Source organism: Pristis pectinata, chromosome 15 (assembly GCF_009764475.1).
Source record: "Pristis pectinata isolate sPriPec2 chromosome 15, sPriPec2.1.pri, whole genome shotgun sequence".
NCBI classification, from domain to species: domain Eukaryota; kingdom Metazoa; phylum Chordata; class Chondrichthyes; order Rhinopristiformes; family Pristidae; genus Pristis; species Pristis pectinata.
The window spans coordinates 40,898,854-40,916,844 of record NC_067419.1 but is presented as its reverse complement, the minus strand read 5'-3'; the positions used below and the strand labels follow the sequence as shown (position 1 = coordinate 40,916,844).

Here is a 17,991-nt window from a genome sequence, read left to right as displayed (position 1 = left end):
CTTGGATTTACGTAGCACCTTTTAGCATATTAAACTGTATGACTTGGGACCATTATCAAAATGAATTCAACACTGAACTACAAAGGTGGATATGAGGACAAATAACCAAAAGCTCGGTCAAAGAGGTACACTTTAAGGGGGTGAAAGAGAGACGGTAGAGAAGAGGCTCCAGAGCATCAGGTTCCGGATGTTAAAGCTATGACCACAAATGTTGGAGCAATTAAATCCAGGGATGCTTCAACTGATTAATTATAAACAGCCCTGAGGTGCTCTGAAATGGGAATGGCCACCTCATTTATCTTACAGTGGAGACCACATGGTTTATACGTTCTGTTTATTCAGAAAGATAATTGTCACAGTGTCAGCTAAATAATTGAGTTACTATTGAGGCAAAAAACTGATGGTCCTTTATTTACAAATAACCTAATTATGTAGAGCAGAAGGACACAGTGAGGAGCTAACAAGATACTTGTTCTGTTTCGAAATAGAAAATATCGTTCACAAAATATTTGCGGTGAGTGATTATCTGAAGAATGTGAAGGAAGTGGTGATGGAGTTTACACAGAGCCCACTGTTAGCCCCCTCTTGTGGCTGAGGCCTTGCATAAAAGAAGCAGAATAGGGGAACTATCGCAAACATAAAATATTAACAATAGGATCTTGAAATCATCTTGGGATATCATGGATTTGATGATCAGATGGAAATAGGAGCATATCTTTTTAGAACCTTTAATTTGTTCATCCTGAATTTAAATATGACTAGGATTCTCACTGAAATCCACCCAGCTACAGCCCTCTTATTATTGATATAGGGCGCATGAGGAAAGGTTGGACAAACTTCGGTTGTTCTCCTCGGAGCATCAGAGGCTGAGAGGAGACCTGATAGAGGTTTTTAAGATTATGAGAGGCATAGATAGGGTAGACAGTCAGAATCTTTTCCCCAGGGTAGAAATGTCAAACACCAGAGGACATGCTTTTAGGGTTAGAGGGGGGAAGTTCAAAGGTGACGTGAGGGGCAAGTTTTTTTATGCAGAGAGTGGTAGGTGCCTGGAATGGGCTACCAGGGTAGTAGAGGAAGAGAGTAGAGTTTAAGATGCTTTTAGATAGATACTTGAATATGAAGGGATTTGTATGATACACAGGAAGAGGACATTTAATATAAATTGACATCAAGATCGGCACAACATCGTGGGCCGAATGGCCTGTCCAGTGCTGTACTGTTCTATGTTCATCTTCTATCATAAATAATTCATGATTATTTTGGATCTGGCACAGGGTGTAAACTGTGCTTCCATTACCTGTCATTTGGAAAATCAGAAGCAGTCCTTCTCTCTACCTGCAGCATGTTCTGCTTTTATATCAGGTCCCCAGAAATGGTGGGGATTTTCATCTTTATTTTAACCGTGAATTCTTGGGTGTTCTTCAGCATTTTTCTTCTTCTGCTGACCATGTTGTATTCCTCTGTCATCCCTGTGTTTGTTGCCCGCTATTGGATCCTGGTTAAGCAATATTTCAATTTTAAAATTCTCATCCTTGTTTTCAGATCCCTCAGTCTCGCACCTCTGTATCACTGTGATCTACAGCCCTAAACCCTCTAGGGTAGTCTCTCTCATTCTGGCTTCCAATTCAACCTTGAATTTAACTGCTCTGTTATTGGCAGTGATGCCTTCAGCTGCCAAGGCCCTAAGCTTGGAATTCCCTCCCTAAACCTCTCTACCCTCTCTTTCCTTTGTTTGGCCACCCCATAAAACAGTTTCTTCAAGAACGTTTTGGTGGCCATCACTAATATAGAGTCAAAAACTTATACAGCATGGAAACAGGCCCTTTGGCCCAACTCATCCATGCTGACCAAGGTGCCTACCCAAGCTAGTCCCATTTGCCTGCATTTGGCCCATATCCCTCTAAACCTTTCCTATCTATGTACCAAATGTCTTTTAAACATTGTAATTGTATCCACCACAACCACTTCTTCTGGCAGCTCATTCCATATAATCACCACCTTCTGTGTGGAAAAAGTTGCCCCTCAGATTCCTTTTAAATCTTTCCCTTCTCACCTTAGACCTATGCCCTTTTGTTTTAGACTCCCCTACTCTGGGGGAATAAAAAACTGACCATTCACCTTATCTATGCCCCTCATGATTTTACAAAGTTACCCTCAGACTCCTACCTTCCAGGGAATAAAAAGTCCCAGCCTATCCAGTCTCTCTTTATAACTCAAGCCCTCTGTTGTCCCGAAATTAATTTTCCCCTTCTGTCCGCTGTAAGTAACACAGTGCCACGAGGTCGATTCGAACAAATACCTTTATTTGCAGTGCACCGCTAGGAGAATTCTCTTCAGCACTCAATAAGAGTCGCTTCCCGAGTTCTCCCCGCGCAAAGGGCAGACAGACATTTATACAGGAATTGTCATGCACATCCCATGCAAACGGCGCCGTGAGTTTCGGTCAAGCTATAGAGATCCCGAGACAGCTATCACACCTCTTGTCTTAGTATAATTGAGTTATAATCAAGGCATTCAAAGGCAGGTATCACCCTTCATTGTTTAGACCAAGCCTTCACCTCAATGTTAATTACACCCAGTATCGCCACCGTCTGACATATCGGAATGGTCCATTACCCGAAACAAAGGCAGTTAACATACTTAACATTCCAATTTAACTATCAGGCCAGCAGCTTGCTAGTCCTTGCTAGAGAAATATAAATGCATAGATATTTATATTTTGTTTACCAGTTATAGGTATGGTTGCAATTCTTAACCCTTCACTTCCTCACCTCCAGTCCTGGTAATATCCTTGTGAATCTTTCCTGCATCCTTTCCAGCTTAATGACATCCTTCCTATACACAGATGACCAGAACTACACACGGTATTCCAAGTGCAGTCTCACCAACGTCTAGTACAGGTGTAATGCGTTAATAAGGACACTATAGAAATGGAGGTAATGTTTTGGTAAAGATGGCCTTAATTGTTTCTTTTTTAAATATTGATTTATTAGCTTGACTTAGTCTTGCAACTGGTGAGAATGTTGTAGATTCAAGCCAAACCTCCAAGACCTAGAGATGTATGCTGACCATTTAATAAAATGGTGAAAGTTTACTGAATATTTAACATTACCAGCCTATAAAATGCTTTACTACTTTTTAATGGTGTTGAAACCCTGTTGTATTTCTAACACTGTTTGAAAGAATCCCTTGAAGGTCTCCATCTTCAATAGCAAGGTTCCAAAACAGCGTTGTAAGAGTTCCCTGTGTAACGGTGCACAACTTCTGTTTCAGAAGACACTACTCTATTGATGTCACTGCTGTCAACATTTCACAAGCACCTGCAACCTCAGCAGCCAGCTTGTTAAGAGACATGCATACAATATTGTCATTAAGCTGGAAAGGGTGCAGAAAAGATTCATGGGGATGTTACTGGGACTGGAGTATCATGGTAGTATAGTGGTTAGCGTAACGCTTTACAGCGCCAGCGACCCAGGTTCAATTCCAGCCACTGTCTGTAAGGAGTTTGTACATTCACCCCGTGACTGCTTGGGTTTCCTCTGGGTGCTCGGGTTTCCTCCCACGTTCCAAAGACGTACAGGTTAGGAAGTTGTGGGCATGCTATGGAAGCATGGCAACGCTTGCAGGCTGCCCCCAGAACACACCACGCAAAAGATGCATTTCACTGTGTGTTTTGATGTACATGTGACTAATTAAGATATCTCTTATCTCTTATGGAGGGCTTGAGTTATAAGGAGAGGCTGGATAGGCTGGGACTTTTTCCCTGGAGTGTAGGATGTTGAGGGGTGACCTTGTAGAGATATTTAAAGTCATGAGGAGTGTAGATAAGGTGGATAGTTATTCTTTTTCCTAGGATAGGGGAATCTAAAACTGGAGGGCATAGTTTTAAGGTGAGAGCAGAAAGATTTGAAAGGAACCTGAGAGGCAAGTTTTTCCACACAGAGGGTGGTGGGTATATGGAACGCGTTGCCAGAGGAAGCTGTTGACACGGGTGCAATTCAATGTTTGAAAGACACTTGGACAGGTACATGGATAAGAAAGGTTTAGAGGGATATGGGCCAAATGCAGCAAATGGGACTAACTCTTGGTCGGCATGGACAAGTTGGGCCGAAGGGCCTGTTTCCCTGCTGTGTGATTCTATGATTCTAAAACAAGCAGCAGCCCAAAATGACTCTTAAAACTAGTAAGGCGAGGTTGATTGTAAGTTTGACTACAGAGGCAAAACAGTCTGATCGCAGGTAGACACCGATCTCTGTGGGGAGACAGAATATTGACCCTAGTAAAAGCCGGTTCTTCTGTCAGTAAGGGGGAACTCTTTTTTCTCAGAGCAGAGGGGTGGAACATCAGGCTGAAGGTGAAATTTGGATATTGCATTGTTGAGAATATTGTTTCAGGGAGTTTTTTGCCAGAAGGAAGTTTTCACTGGCCTATCTTTAACATTACAACCCTTTTCTTTCCAGGGTTGTGTTAAGGAATATCCAAGCCACCATGTCTTTATATTGAGGCTCTGTCTGCCTGCTCAGTCAGTGGGAAAACTTGCCATGGTGTTATCTGCAGCCAGAATGAGGTTATCCATGTGTTCAGAATACAGTTGCCTCTCAATTGGCACCATCAGAATGGCTTAACAGGACTTAAGACACATTGTTCCTTGTGGGACCTTGCTCTGTGCATAATGGTTGCCATGCCTGCGTACAGAACATCAGAAATTCATTGCCTGGGACAGTTTGAGTTTGCAAAACGCCCAATATAAATGCAAATTCCTTCCTTATACTGTCTCGAAATTCTACCATGAGCCATTTTATTCATGCAAATTAAATTTCTTCATTACTCTAATAATTGGCCCGGAGTACACTTAATAACTCAAATGACCAGCAAGGACTCTAATACCTTTTACAATGTAAGAAATCCAAGAAGTCGTGTTTGCAAGTGAAAGTTGACTAATAAGTTAGAAAAATGGGTTGATCGATGCAGTTGTCCTTTTATTTTTGTGCACAATTATCTGACCAAACTCTTGATACTTTGCAGGGTGATTAATGCAGGGAAAAGCACACACAATGAAGATCAGGGTTCTTGTGAAGTGGTGACAGTGAAGAAGAAAGCAAGTGCTCCGATCACACCAAGTAAGAATTCTGCAGTCAAAAGGAGGTCTTCATTACCAAATGGGGAAGGGTTACAGCCCAAAGACAACTTAGTAAGTGCAATTCATTCTGCTTTGTGATCATTGTGATCAACCCAGAAACATTGACAGCACTAAATAATGGAAGATGAATGACAATATACAATACTGTGTGGCGTAGAGTCGAATAGAGCTTACAGTGCAGAATCAGATCTTTTGGCTCAACAGATCTATACCAGCTGCACGTGGTTCTTACCCTCCTTCTCTACATCTAATCCTTGCCTGCGTATTTTTGTATTCTAGTCCTCTTTATGTGCTATCTAATTTCTCCCTAAAGATAATGTTTTCCACCTCAACCATTTCTTGTGAGTGATAACTGATGTTATTCTGGGTAAATAGAAGTGATCCTGAATTCAAAGTCAAAATCGAGTTTATTGTCATATGCATCTGCATGTATGCACAGGTGCAATGAAAAACTTACTTGCAGCGGGATCACAGGCACATAGCATCGTATAAGCAGCATTCAGAAGAAAAACATAAATTAGACATAAATTATATCTGCTTTTTACAAGACAAAACACAATTAGAATGAAAAAAAGAGCCCATTTTAGTGCAAAGTGGTCATAGTGTTGCTAAACTGCAGTGAGTAGTGTGTAGAATTCTATTTTATACCCTTGGCTCCTCGTTGTATTCTCCTCATAAATGAAAACATAGGGTGGCAAATTGTCCTCATTCACACAGTGCATGATAATGTAGCACATGTACGTTGACCTCCTACTTCAGAAGTTCAATTCCATTGAAGTCAATGGAGCCAAATGGAAAATGACAACATTGCTAAATGTCTTCACCAATCCCCACCCATCATTGGCAAATCTGTCCACGGCAAGTATTTCCAGATTTCACTCTGTCCCTTTATGAATTCTTTTAAAACCATCTTCTTTGATACACTGCAGATGCCTGCCCATATGTTGAGCATCCCAGATTTTTGCTGAGCTACTTTGGGTGTTTATCTTGTTAAAAGCATTGAATGAATGCAAGTGCTCACTGCAACACTTGCCATTTTGCTTGTTGGATTTGCACTGTTGTTTTAATGTGCATGATTCATGGAGATGGAAGGGAAAGCATCTACTTCACATTCCCACTCTACGCCTGTGAATCGCATTCATTAATGCAAATGCACAAAACTAATAAGCCACAGATAATTATAGGTGGAAAGGGTTATCAGAGTTCATCTGGAAAGACACATTCCACGCAAATGATTCTTGTTTATCTTTGTCTCCACTACACCAGTACTCCCCTCTTGAATAATGATCCTTTGGTTAACAGAAGTGCTGATGCCAGCAATACTGCATCCCCAATGCTCTGATTACACTACTGACCGAATGCTGGAGACTTGATTGGACAGAGAGTGACGCCCATAATCATCTTTAATTTTATATATCATATATAAATTATTTTCACTGGTGCCTGTTTCTATTTCCCTTTTTAATTTTTTTTTAATTTAGAAATTTGCCCTACTGACTGTGGGAGGGCATTGTATCATGGGGATAAACAGGTCAGGTGACCACATGTGGAGGTGTGAGGGTGGCTGGTTGAGAGTGACATGAAGAAACCTCCAGGGCATTGCCCAACCAGTATTGGCAACACTAGGTTACATTGCAACTGTAGCTTTAAAAGCTGCTCATTCCTGTTTTATAGTCACAGCAGCTTCAAACTTCCATCTGGAGAAAATATCCAGATACAATTATTGCAAGATATTCTTCCAGGCCAACATAACTGAGACCAGGTTTTCCAAAGTACTGTAGCTAACATAGATAAGATACCTTTATTATATCTTTCTTGTACATCGAAACACACAGTGAAATGCGTCTTTTTGCGTTACTGAGAATGTGCTGGGGACAGCCCGCAAGTGTCACCACGCTTCCGGCGCCAACATAGGATGCCCACAACTTCCTAACCCATACGTCTTTGGAATGTGGGAGGAAACTGGAGCACCCGGACGAAACCCACGCAGACACACGGGGAGAACGTACAAACTCCTTACAGACTGCGGCAGGAATTGAATCCAGGTCGCTGGCGCTGTAATAGCATTATGCTAACTGCTACACTACCGTGCCGTACACTCTCTGTCCAATCAAGTCTCCAGCATTAAGTGTAAGGATTTGGATATTCAGTAAGTAAAGTTTCAGAGCTCAGGTTGCAGTGCACTTGAGGTAAGCAATCACTGTGGTTTTGTAACCACTGGTGACTCGGGGGAGCATTGGTTACAAATCTGTTCTTCCTCATTGACTTGGCGGTGAAGCAAGCTTATTAGAATAAATCATGTGCATCGTACAAAGCTGTCACAAGGCAGCGCCAGTGATCTGGAAACCAGTGATCCAGAGTTTAAAGAAAACACTATGCATTGTGTGCCTTGAGGTCAGGGCAAGGAGAAAGGCAATCCCAATAACTCAGAAATCACTGATCCGTGACTACAAACGGCCCTTTACTTCTCAGAAATTGTAACAACCTCCATGAGATTGGCATTAACAGGAGCCTGGCAGCTCGTGTCCTCTTGGTTGTATGAGACTTCAGAGCTGAGAGAGATTGGAATCTCAGCAGATGTTTGAAAATACCATTTTAAAACCAGTGTCAGCTCTTCCAATGCACTTGGTGAGACAATGACACAACATCCTGTAAAGTACTGGTGTGCAATGAGTGTTAGTAGTGGGTTAGTGGGTTTGTAGAAGGGGGAGCTGCAGGGGATTATGAGAGGGTGACTGTTGGCTGGGTAATCTGGTTGAGTTAATTGCAATCTACAGTTGGAAGGCTAGTACGCTGCATGGTAGTGTAGCGGCTAGCGTAACGCTATTATAGCACCAGCAACCCAGGTTCAATTCCCGCCACTGTCTGTAAGGAGTTTGTATGTTCTCCCCGTCTCCGTGGGTTTCCTCTGGGTGCTCCGGTTTCCTCCCACATTCCAAAGACGTACGGGTTAGGAAGTTGTGGGCATGCTATGTTGGCGCCGGAAATGTGGCGACACTTGCGGGCTGCCCCCAGAACACTCTACGCAAAGATGCATTTCACTGTGTGTTTCGATGTATATGTGACTAATAAAGATATCTTATCTTAGTATTGGATATTTGTGTGGAATGAGGGCAGATTGAATCATTTAATCAGGACAAGATTTCAAGGTTTTCAGAAAGGAGGAAGAATGTCTTCATTGAAAGTGTTGTAATCTTCAATTCATTTGTAGTTTATATATCTACACCTCAAATAAGATATGGATCAATTTGCTGCAAGAGTTCCTCATATCACTGACAGGGTTACGTCAGCCTCAGCTGCTTCATCGAGGGTCTCCCCTCCATGGTGAGCTTGGAAGTGGAGATGTTCACTGATGATTGTACGATGGTTAGTTCTGTTCACAACTTCAGAATCTAAATCAGGTTTATTATCACTGACATGTGTCGTGAAATGTGTTGTTTTGTGGCAGCAGTACAGTGCAAGACATAAAAAATGTAAAAATTACTGTAAGTTACAAAAATAAATAGTGCAAAAGAGGAATAATGAGGTAGTGTTCATGGGTTCATGGACTGTTCAGAATCTGATGGCAGAGGGGAAGAAGCCATTCCTGAAACGTTGAGTGTGGGTCCTCAGGCTCCTGTACCTCCTCCCTGATGGTAGTAACGAGAAGAGCACATGTCCCGGCTAGTGAGTGTCCTTAATGATGGATGCCACCTTTTGAGGCACTGCCTCTTGAAGATGTCCTCGATGGCGGGGATGGTTGTGCCCATAATGGAGCTGGCTGAGTCTACAACCCTCTGCAGCCTCTTTCGATCCTGCACATTGGAGCCTCCATACGAGGTGGTGATGCAACCAGTCAGAATGCTCTCCACCATACATCCGTAGAAGTTTGCAAGAGTTTGTGGTGACATAGCAAATCTTCTCAAACTCCTAATGAAGTAGAACCACTGGCATGCCTTCTTTGTGATTGTATCAATGCATTGAGCCCAAGATAGATCCTCGGAGATGTTGACGCCCAGGAATTTGAAGCTGCTCTCATGATGGCCTTCTGTACGTCGTACCTGGACTTCTCGTAGGGTTCTGGAATGCTGGTCTTGAATGCCACAGATCTAGCCCTCAGTAGGCTGCAAATATCCTGGTTCATCCAAGGCTTCTGGTTTGGGAAGACTCAATATTTTCTCGACGGTGCATACTTATCCATGCAGGTCTTGATGAAGTCGGTGACAGCCGTGGCATATTCATTCAGATCTGAAGGTGAATCCCTGAATATGGTCCAGTCCACCAATTCAAAGCAGTCCTGTAAACGCTCCTCCGCCTCCCTTGACCAGACCTTTGCAGGCCTCATCACTGGTGCTGTGGTCCTCAGTCCCTGCCTGTATGTCAGGAGTAGAAGTACAGCCAGGCGATCAGACTTGCCAAAGTGCGTGTGGAATGCCACGGTAAGCATTCTTGATGGAGTTGTAACAGTGATCGAGTGTGTTGGTTTCTCTGGTTCCACAGGTGATACGTTGGTGGTAGTTTGTCAGAGAATCCCTTGTTTTTCTTGACAGTAGACATTGTAGTTTGGGTGACGTTATCAGAGTAATCTAGGTGAGTAACTCCAGTGCGTTTTATACACTGATGCTGGAGGGAATGAACGTTTAGGACATTGGACGAGGCACCAAAAGAAGGAAACTGCCTTACCCTGGATGGGGTTGAGCTAGATTGTGGGAAGGTTTTGGGGTGTCAGGAGGGGAATCGCATGCCCCAGGAGATGCAGCCCCTGATCTACTCTTGTAGCTATAGTATTTATGCAACCGGTCCAGCTGAGTTTCTGGTCAATGGTGATCCACAGGATGATGACAAAGGGACACTCGGTGATGTAATACCATCATTTCACTTGACCTCGGTACATGTGACAATAATAAAGCAATTACCAAAATATTGTTGTGCAAAGGGATTTTGGGGTAATTAGGAAGGCTAATGGAATCACCTGATGCAGGGTTTTGACCCGAAATGTCAACAGCTCCTTTCCTCCCTCACAGATGCTGCTCGACCCACTGAGTTCCTCCAGCAGATTGTTTGAAGGCCATTGGAATGTTGGCCAAGGGGAATGGAGTTTAAAAGTAGGAAACTTTTGATGCACCTCTACAGGGCCGTGGTGAGACTGCAACTGGAGTACTGCACTGTTTTGGTTTCCACTTTTAAGGAAGGATGTACTTGCTTTGGAAGTTGTGCAGAGAAGATTCACGGGGTTAATTCCTGAGATGAGGGGAAAAAATGTCCAACAGGTTGGACCTTTACTCATTGGAGTTTAGAAGAAGAAGAGGTGATTTTATTGAAAGATGTAAGATTCTGAGGAATATTGACTGGGTTGATACCGAGAGGATGTTTTGGCTCGTGGAGGTATTAAGAACAAGGGGGTAGAGTTTCTAAATAAGGGGTCTCCTATTTAGGACAGATGAGGAGAAATTTCTTCTGTTAGAGGGCTGTGGCTCTGAAATTCTCTACCCAGAAAGCTGTGGAGCTGGGAATCATTGAACGTATTCTACAAGGGAGTCGAGGAATATGGAGAGAGGGCCAGAAAGTGGTGCTGAGGCAAAAATTGGATCAGCCATGATCTTCTTGAATGATGGAGTAGACTGGAGGGGTTGAATAACCTATCCCACTCCTGGTTAAGTTCTTAGGCTCTAATCTGGACATCTTGGTTCAGTAGCCCTTAATTACTGTGCTAGCATTCAGTGGCCTGGACTAATGGAGGTATGGAATTAAATTTAAGATAATTAAGTGCATTTTGAAATTTAAAAAGCTATCTTGCACTGCGCACTTTCTCTGTAGCTGTGAAACTTTACTCTGTACTGTTATTGTTTTTACCTGTACTACCTCAATGCACTCTGTACTAACTCAATGTAACTGCACTGTGTAATGTATTGATTTGTACGATCGGTATGCAAGACAAGTTTTTCACTGTACCTTGGTATAAGTAACAATAATATACCAATACCAATGCTATATCCAGCAAGATTCCTCGAATTCTGGCCGATGTGCTTCTGTTATTTTCTTGGTCCTTTCACTGAAAGTTGTACTTCTAGATGGTTAGTCCCTTAGCTCCGAAACATCCTGGTCTTTTACTTTACCTTTAAAACTGATCTTATGGACAAACCTCTCCTAACATCTCCTAATCCAGTGCAGCTTCAAATTATTCGCTGATTGTGCTACAATGAAGTACTTAAAAACATTAAAATGCAGGAAATTCTTGTGAATTTCACTGGGAATAATAATCAACTTGCTAATATTTGAAGACTGCAGACCTAAACATTGGCATGTGAGTATACCATCGAAATCATGTGCCACAAGAACCAGATAAGGGGAAAAAATGAAGGGGGTTGGGGAAGAGCCAGGTAGGGGGATGAACTAGATAACTCTACCAAAGAAATGGTATAGTTGTGAATGGGCTGAAGTGCCTTTTTCTGTGTTGATCCCATGATCCTATCTTCGCTAGTGTAAATTGTTAATTTAAGATAGTGGGTTCTCCAGCAATGCAAATCCCAAGAGACAGATTGTAGATTGTATCACTGAAGGTATCTATCATGTGTTTCCTTTCTCTAGGAGTCAGAGGGGATATCATTTAACTACTGGGCACTTTTTGATGGGCATGCAGGAGCTGGTGCTGCCATTGTGGCCTCCAAGCTCCTCCACCACAAGATAGCAGAGCACCTTCAAGAGGTGACCGGCGTACTGCGCAACTCGGCAGTTCTGCCCCCTACCTGCCTCACCGATGAGCCTGAAGTGGTGAGCAACACAAGGACATTAACCAGAGCTGCCTCGTTGCGGGGGTCAATGGGGACCCCGGGGTCGCCGAGCAGCCCTCCAACGCGCTTCTTTATCGAGAAGAAAATTGCACATGAGGGATTGGTTATCGGAGCAATTGAAAATGCTTTTAAAGAAATGGTAAGTGTTTTCATGATGGTCATTTAAATTAAGTTTCACAAGGAGTTTTCAATAGAGTAAGCAATTTCCATGTATTTTTTTTGCTGCAAGTTGTAATGAATTTTAACATTTTTTGTACCTTTTGGATATAATAGCCTGGTGATCAGATGAATTGGCATTCTTTTCTCATTCATAAATTGCACGTAGATTTACCTTGTTGTGACCTTGCACCTTATTGTACTGCACTTTCTCTGTCGCTGTGACACTTTACTCTGTATTGTTATTGTTTTTACCTGTACTACATCAATGCACTGTACTAACTCAATGTAACTGCACTGTGTAATGACGATATGCAAGACAAGTCCTTCACTGTACCTCGGTATAAGTGACAGTAATAAACCAATACCAATAATAGAGCTGATGTAAACTGGGGAAATTGCATTGGTGATCATCTCCAGGTAAAGTCATGCTTATCAGGAGGTTAGCCCAGTCATTTCCATGTGCAATTCAGTTTAGCAGATCTGAATTCTTCCATTAGCATGACTAATGATGTCATGCATCACATGTTTCCTCCCTTAGTGGCAAAAATTGTTGCTTTTGTTTATCACCTACTGTCTTCATCGAACATACAAAACAAAACTAGGACCATGTTGCAATAAGATGTCAATTAAAGGGCTTCTGCTCTGACACTGATACCTTGTACAGGGTCTGCCACCCTCTGCTTTCAGTGCTAAATATATTTGAAACCTCTTTACTGGATGTTGCATTACTGATTGCAATCTTCTTGTACAATGCTCGTCAAAGGTACACCTAATAATCATATAATAATAATGACAAATAATCATCCCACAGCTCACAGTGGGATGGGGCCGCTCACAGTGGGATGGGGCCACTCAGCACACCACTCAATGAGGGTAGACCATGCAAATCTTCGCACCTGACCCCCTACCTCAACTCCCCAACGTTTAATGCAGCTATTCTAAGAGAGAGCTGTCGAAGGTCTGCAGCAATCGGTGTGGCAAAGACGTGGTGTTTGGAGAGATATTGTTATTTTTAATGCATCTTTACCCAATTTCAAGACTTGCTGCAAGGGATCTGATTGGACATTAACCCTTTACACAGGATATGCTTACAACAGCAGAAAAAAGAGGAAATCCAACTTCTAGATTTTTTTTTCACTCAAACAAAAAATGTGCTCTGATCTCTTCTAGAAAAGGGACAACATTCATTTATATAATGTGGGATCCTTTACGGTCACTTGATAGATGTTTAATGCCTCATGGGAAAGATGGCACTCAGTACCACACTTAAACATGAGCCCGAATATATTGCTAAGTATGAAGTAAGGCCTGATCTTGCAACTTTCTGAATCAGGCAAGGCTGCTACCAACTAAACCATACCTAACATCAAAGAGACACAAGACACTTGCAGATGCTGGAATCTGGAGCAAAAACAAACTGCTGGAAGAACTTAGCGGGTTGAGCAGCACTGGTAGAGGCAAAGGGATGGTCAAGGTTTCGTGTCGAGACCCTAAGTCCTTTGCTTCCATAGATGCTGCTTGATCCACTGACTTTTTCTAGCAGTTTGCTTTAGCTCCTAAGATCAAGGAACTAGCTTGGGAGGAATTTTAGAGATAAATTTGAAGAATTTTGTTATCCTTTCCCCAAGACCATCATTTCAGCTCCCTCAAATCTTTGCGTATGGAAAGTAGTCAAACGAACAATGTTATTTTTTTGGAGGGGTAAAGAGCACTCAAAGCCATTAATGGTAATAGAAGAACATTAAAGGGAATTAAAGGTGAATAAAGTAAATGTCAGAAGAGGATAACACCTGTGGAGGAAGAAACAGAATCAATGTTTGAAGGTAATAACTTGGGAAAATTGGTAGGCCATTTAAAAACACTAGAGGTGAACAGGAAAGGCTGGAAATATTTATCAGATCACAAAGTATGTGCAGTTTTGAATATTTAGCCATCTACTTTGCAAAGATAGATTATTGTATTATTAATGCATTGGGTATTGTTAGAACTTGCTGTGTGCAAATTACCTTTGACATTCTATATGTTGCAACAGTGACTACACTTCACAAAGGTATTTCATACTTTAAAATGTATCTAAAGCACTTTTGCTTACTTCTGAAGAAATGCAGGTTGTTCTATCTTGAAGCATTGCTTTACTGTTAAGTCAAATCTTGCTGGATTCTCTTGTAATCTTGTATGCAGTAAACAGATTATAGCCAGCTGAGGGCCAATGTTGCTCCCATTCCATTTTAATACTATAAAATCAGCAAGATATGGTGATTTGGTTCATACCTGAGGCAGTCCTTTTTATATTCATTGCAAAACCTATGCTAATTCTGATTTAAGAATTGAAATTACACCCATTTTAAATTGCCATTTGAGTTCATGTTGGCCTGATCTGCCTCTGTGACACTGGGTGGGTAATGTTCTGAATATACGTCTCATTATACTGAAGATAAGATAAGATATTTATTTATTAGTCACATGTACATCGAAATACACAGTGAAATGCATCTTTTTGCATTACTGAGAATGTGCTGGGGACAGCCCACATGTGTCACCACTCTTCCGGCACCAATATAACACCCACAACTAACATACAATCTGGTGATCCAATACTGGAATTAAGGAAAAGTGCAATCTAGCTTGTTCAACATGAAAACCCCATCCCAAGTTCAATTGTTGAGAAATTGAGAAACAAAACCACCTCTCCTCCAGTTAGCAAAGTCCCGGTTGCACTTGCCAAGGCTGGAATATCCGTGAGGACGATGCTGAGAGGCCTGGTGTATCAGTGGGTAAAAGGAGCAAGATGGGTTAGGACAGGCGAACATATTTGGAAGTGCTGCATGTTAAAAGTGCACAGCTCTTACAGCAGCTACCTGTGGAGTAATTTAAAACCATTGAATAAAAGAAAGGACAAAAGGTGAGAGTAATGGAAATATGTTTCTAACTGAGCTTTGAGCATGTGTGGATTACGGGTGGCATGCAAGAAAAGATATCCAGAGCTCTTCAAGCACTTCCCTAATGCAGGGCAAAGATTCATGGACCTGTGGTTGACAATTACATTGAATTTGGATCCTGGGTGAGAATGGCTTGGCCCTCACCTCTCCTTGCCCTCACTGTGGGTTTGGCAGACAGTGAGGGCAAGGAGAGGTGAGGGCCAAGCTGTTCTCCAAAGAATACTCTAGCCCAAATCACACTGTGCTTACCTCCTACTCCTGACCTTGTTAAAACCCCTTCTTTAAAATCTTCGCTGTCAATTCTTCATCCATCCCTTCCCTCCTAGTTCATACTTCCAGTTTTCCCCAAGATACCGTTCTTCCTCTCCTCTCTCGGACTCTGTGCTGTGACTCTTCATTTTCAATGATTTCACTCTCTATTTGGCATTTCCTGTGCTCTCTTATCTGAATTCAGTATTCTCCTTGTCTTCTCTGATCTTCTGCAGCCAATCTTGCCCTTGTTCAAGTCAAGCAATTTGACCCAATCATCTCCGATTGCTCTCCTCATCTCAATAACTGAGGTCCAGTCCTGGATCAGACGCAGTTTCCTTCTTTGACCCATTGGGAACAGTGAAGCCACCTCCACCACAAATGCTATCCTCTCATTGCAGTTTCCACCTCCCTCCCCACCAATGTTTTGGGCTGAATCGACTACTCACAACCTCTCGTTCTTCGTCGAACCTGACGCAACTTTCAGAGCCCGTAACCTTTTTGTCAGTAAATTCTTTACTTCCTTCTCCACAACACAGTCCACATCTGTCCAGCCTCAATTTACTTGATACTGAAAGCTCATTCATTCCTTTGTCACCGTCAGACTCCATTATTCTATTGCAAATGGGACTAACTCAGTTATCTCGGTCAGCAGGGATGAGTTGGGCCGAAGGACCTGTTTCCCTGCTGAATAGCTCTACGACTCTATGCTCTACCACCCAACCTTGGGATGAGCTCACAACAGTCTCACTCTGAAGGAATTGTTCCATCGCAAAGCCACAGATAACTTTTCAGCAGAATTCGCTCTTGATTCTTTTGTGCCTTCTGAGGCAAGTTTATATGGATTTTTAAATTTCCTCATTAGTGTGACTATCAATTCTGTTTCTTATCTGCTCTTAAATGTCACTTCAGTTCCCTGTTTCTCTCGCTGCCACCCAGCCAGAAGACCACGAGGTAGGGCAGATGGATATCTCGGAATTTGGGATATTTTATTGGCCCATATGTTTGCACTGCCAGTAACATAATGCCATTTCCATCTACTTACCTAGCAACATTATAAACATCTTCACTGTGTTACTGCCCCACTTCACCTTTTGTCTGTGATACATTGATTACGGGAAATGTGTGTAGATTGTTTGTCCTATGAAGTTTCTGAGTTCCCCAGTCTGTTTTTTTTCCCTTTTGTTACGAACCAGCAACAAAAGAAACATACTGAATCATCATTCAGTGTTAAAAACTACTTTATTAATAACTACTTATGATAATAAGAAAAATAAAAGTAAAAATGTTAGAATGTTAGAAGTAAAAATGTTAAACCTTGAACGTTAACCCCAAAACTAAACTCGTCGTGTGTGTGTGGCAAAGTCCCAAACTCCAAGTCCAGGAATGGTTCTTAAAGTTCAGTTCTGCAAGCCATACAGTGAAACATGAGCAAAGGCTTCTTCAACAACCACCGTTGTCTGAAGATAAGACGTAGATGTAGAGAGAACATAGAGAGTAATTACGAAATCCAAATGTTCCACGATGGAGCCCAAACGACACTTCAGTGTTTACTCGGTAGTGACTTCCTCACCCCGAAAAGCATCCGAATCATGGTCGTCGACACAAATACCTGTTTCCTTCTACAGGTTAACAACAAAGTGGACTCCACCGGATTACTCCAAATAATCCATACGTGGATTACAGTAACAGACACAGTTATTGTTTCTCATCCATTGATAGAGAAACTAGCAGGCTGGTGTCTCTCTCTCTCTCTCTTCTCTCTCTCTCTTCTGACTGACTCCGACTGACTTCTTCAACAACATCACTACGTCATTTATCTTCTGTTGACGTAAGCCACGCCACACACACACACACACACACACACACACACACACACACACACACACACACACACACACACACACACACACACACACACACACACACACACACACACACACACCACTATGCTGTATATTAAAGGGACATTCACCAATAGTAACCTAGTCCGTAACACTTTTTCAAAGGAGATTCAGTCAGTGAATACAGCATCACATTATTACAATACTTCAATATTCCACAATTCACACTATTTACAGTCAATAGCGTCAAATCACTACACAATCATCTCTATCTAAAACGCACTCGAGCCGCTGTGGTGCCCACCGCTCCCAGAAGGCACCCAATGTATCGGTGGATACCGCATTCTCCTTCTCCAGGGACACATGGACACGGATATTACCCCGGAAGAGGGGCAGGCAATTGGCTCGGGCAGAACCCTCTGCCTGGACCTGTGAATGGCCACCTTGGCCAGGCCCAGAAGCAGAACAACCAGCAGATCCCCCACCACCCACCCCCCCCACCCCCCAGTGCCTTTTACCTTCTCTTTGTCACTCTTACTCTCTCTCTTTCACTCACCCTTTTTTCACACTCTGCATCTCTATTTCTGTCTTTCTTTTTCTTTCCCTTTTTCATAGTGTTTCTGGAGCCCATGTGGACACAGAGCGGAAACTTGAAGACTGCTCAACGAGAGATACCATTGTACAGCTTCTTCTGTGGTGGGAACCCCATCGTCCCAGATTTCACCGTAACTTGAGATTTCCCAACTTGGAGAGGAGTGTTTCATGAGGAGTAACGTCATTCCATGTGCTCAGTCAGAAGTCGCACTGGGGGCAAGAATGACACATGCTCAGAAATGGCCCCAACAAATTTCCTGAATGATGCAAAACAATCCAGAGATGACCATTTCACT

The 17,991-nt window shown here is 42.5% G+C and overlaps 1 protein-coding gene across 1 annotated transcript in view; it reads left to right on the top strand.

Moving 5' to 3' along the window:
- ppm1h (protein phosphatase, Mg2+/Mn2+ dependent, 1H) overlaps positions 1-17,991 on the top strand; it is a 135,972-nt gene that overhangs the window by 67,434 nt on the left and 50,547 nt on the right. The window contains exons 2-3 of the mRNA XM_052030561.1: positions 5,026-5,191; positions 11,708-12,049. Of these exons, the coding sequence (XP_051886521.1) occupies positions 5,026-5,191; positions 11,708-12,049 (508 nt within the window). The remainder of the gene's footprint in view (positions 1-5,025; positions 5,192-11,707; positions 12,050-17,991) is intronic.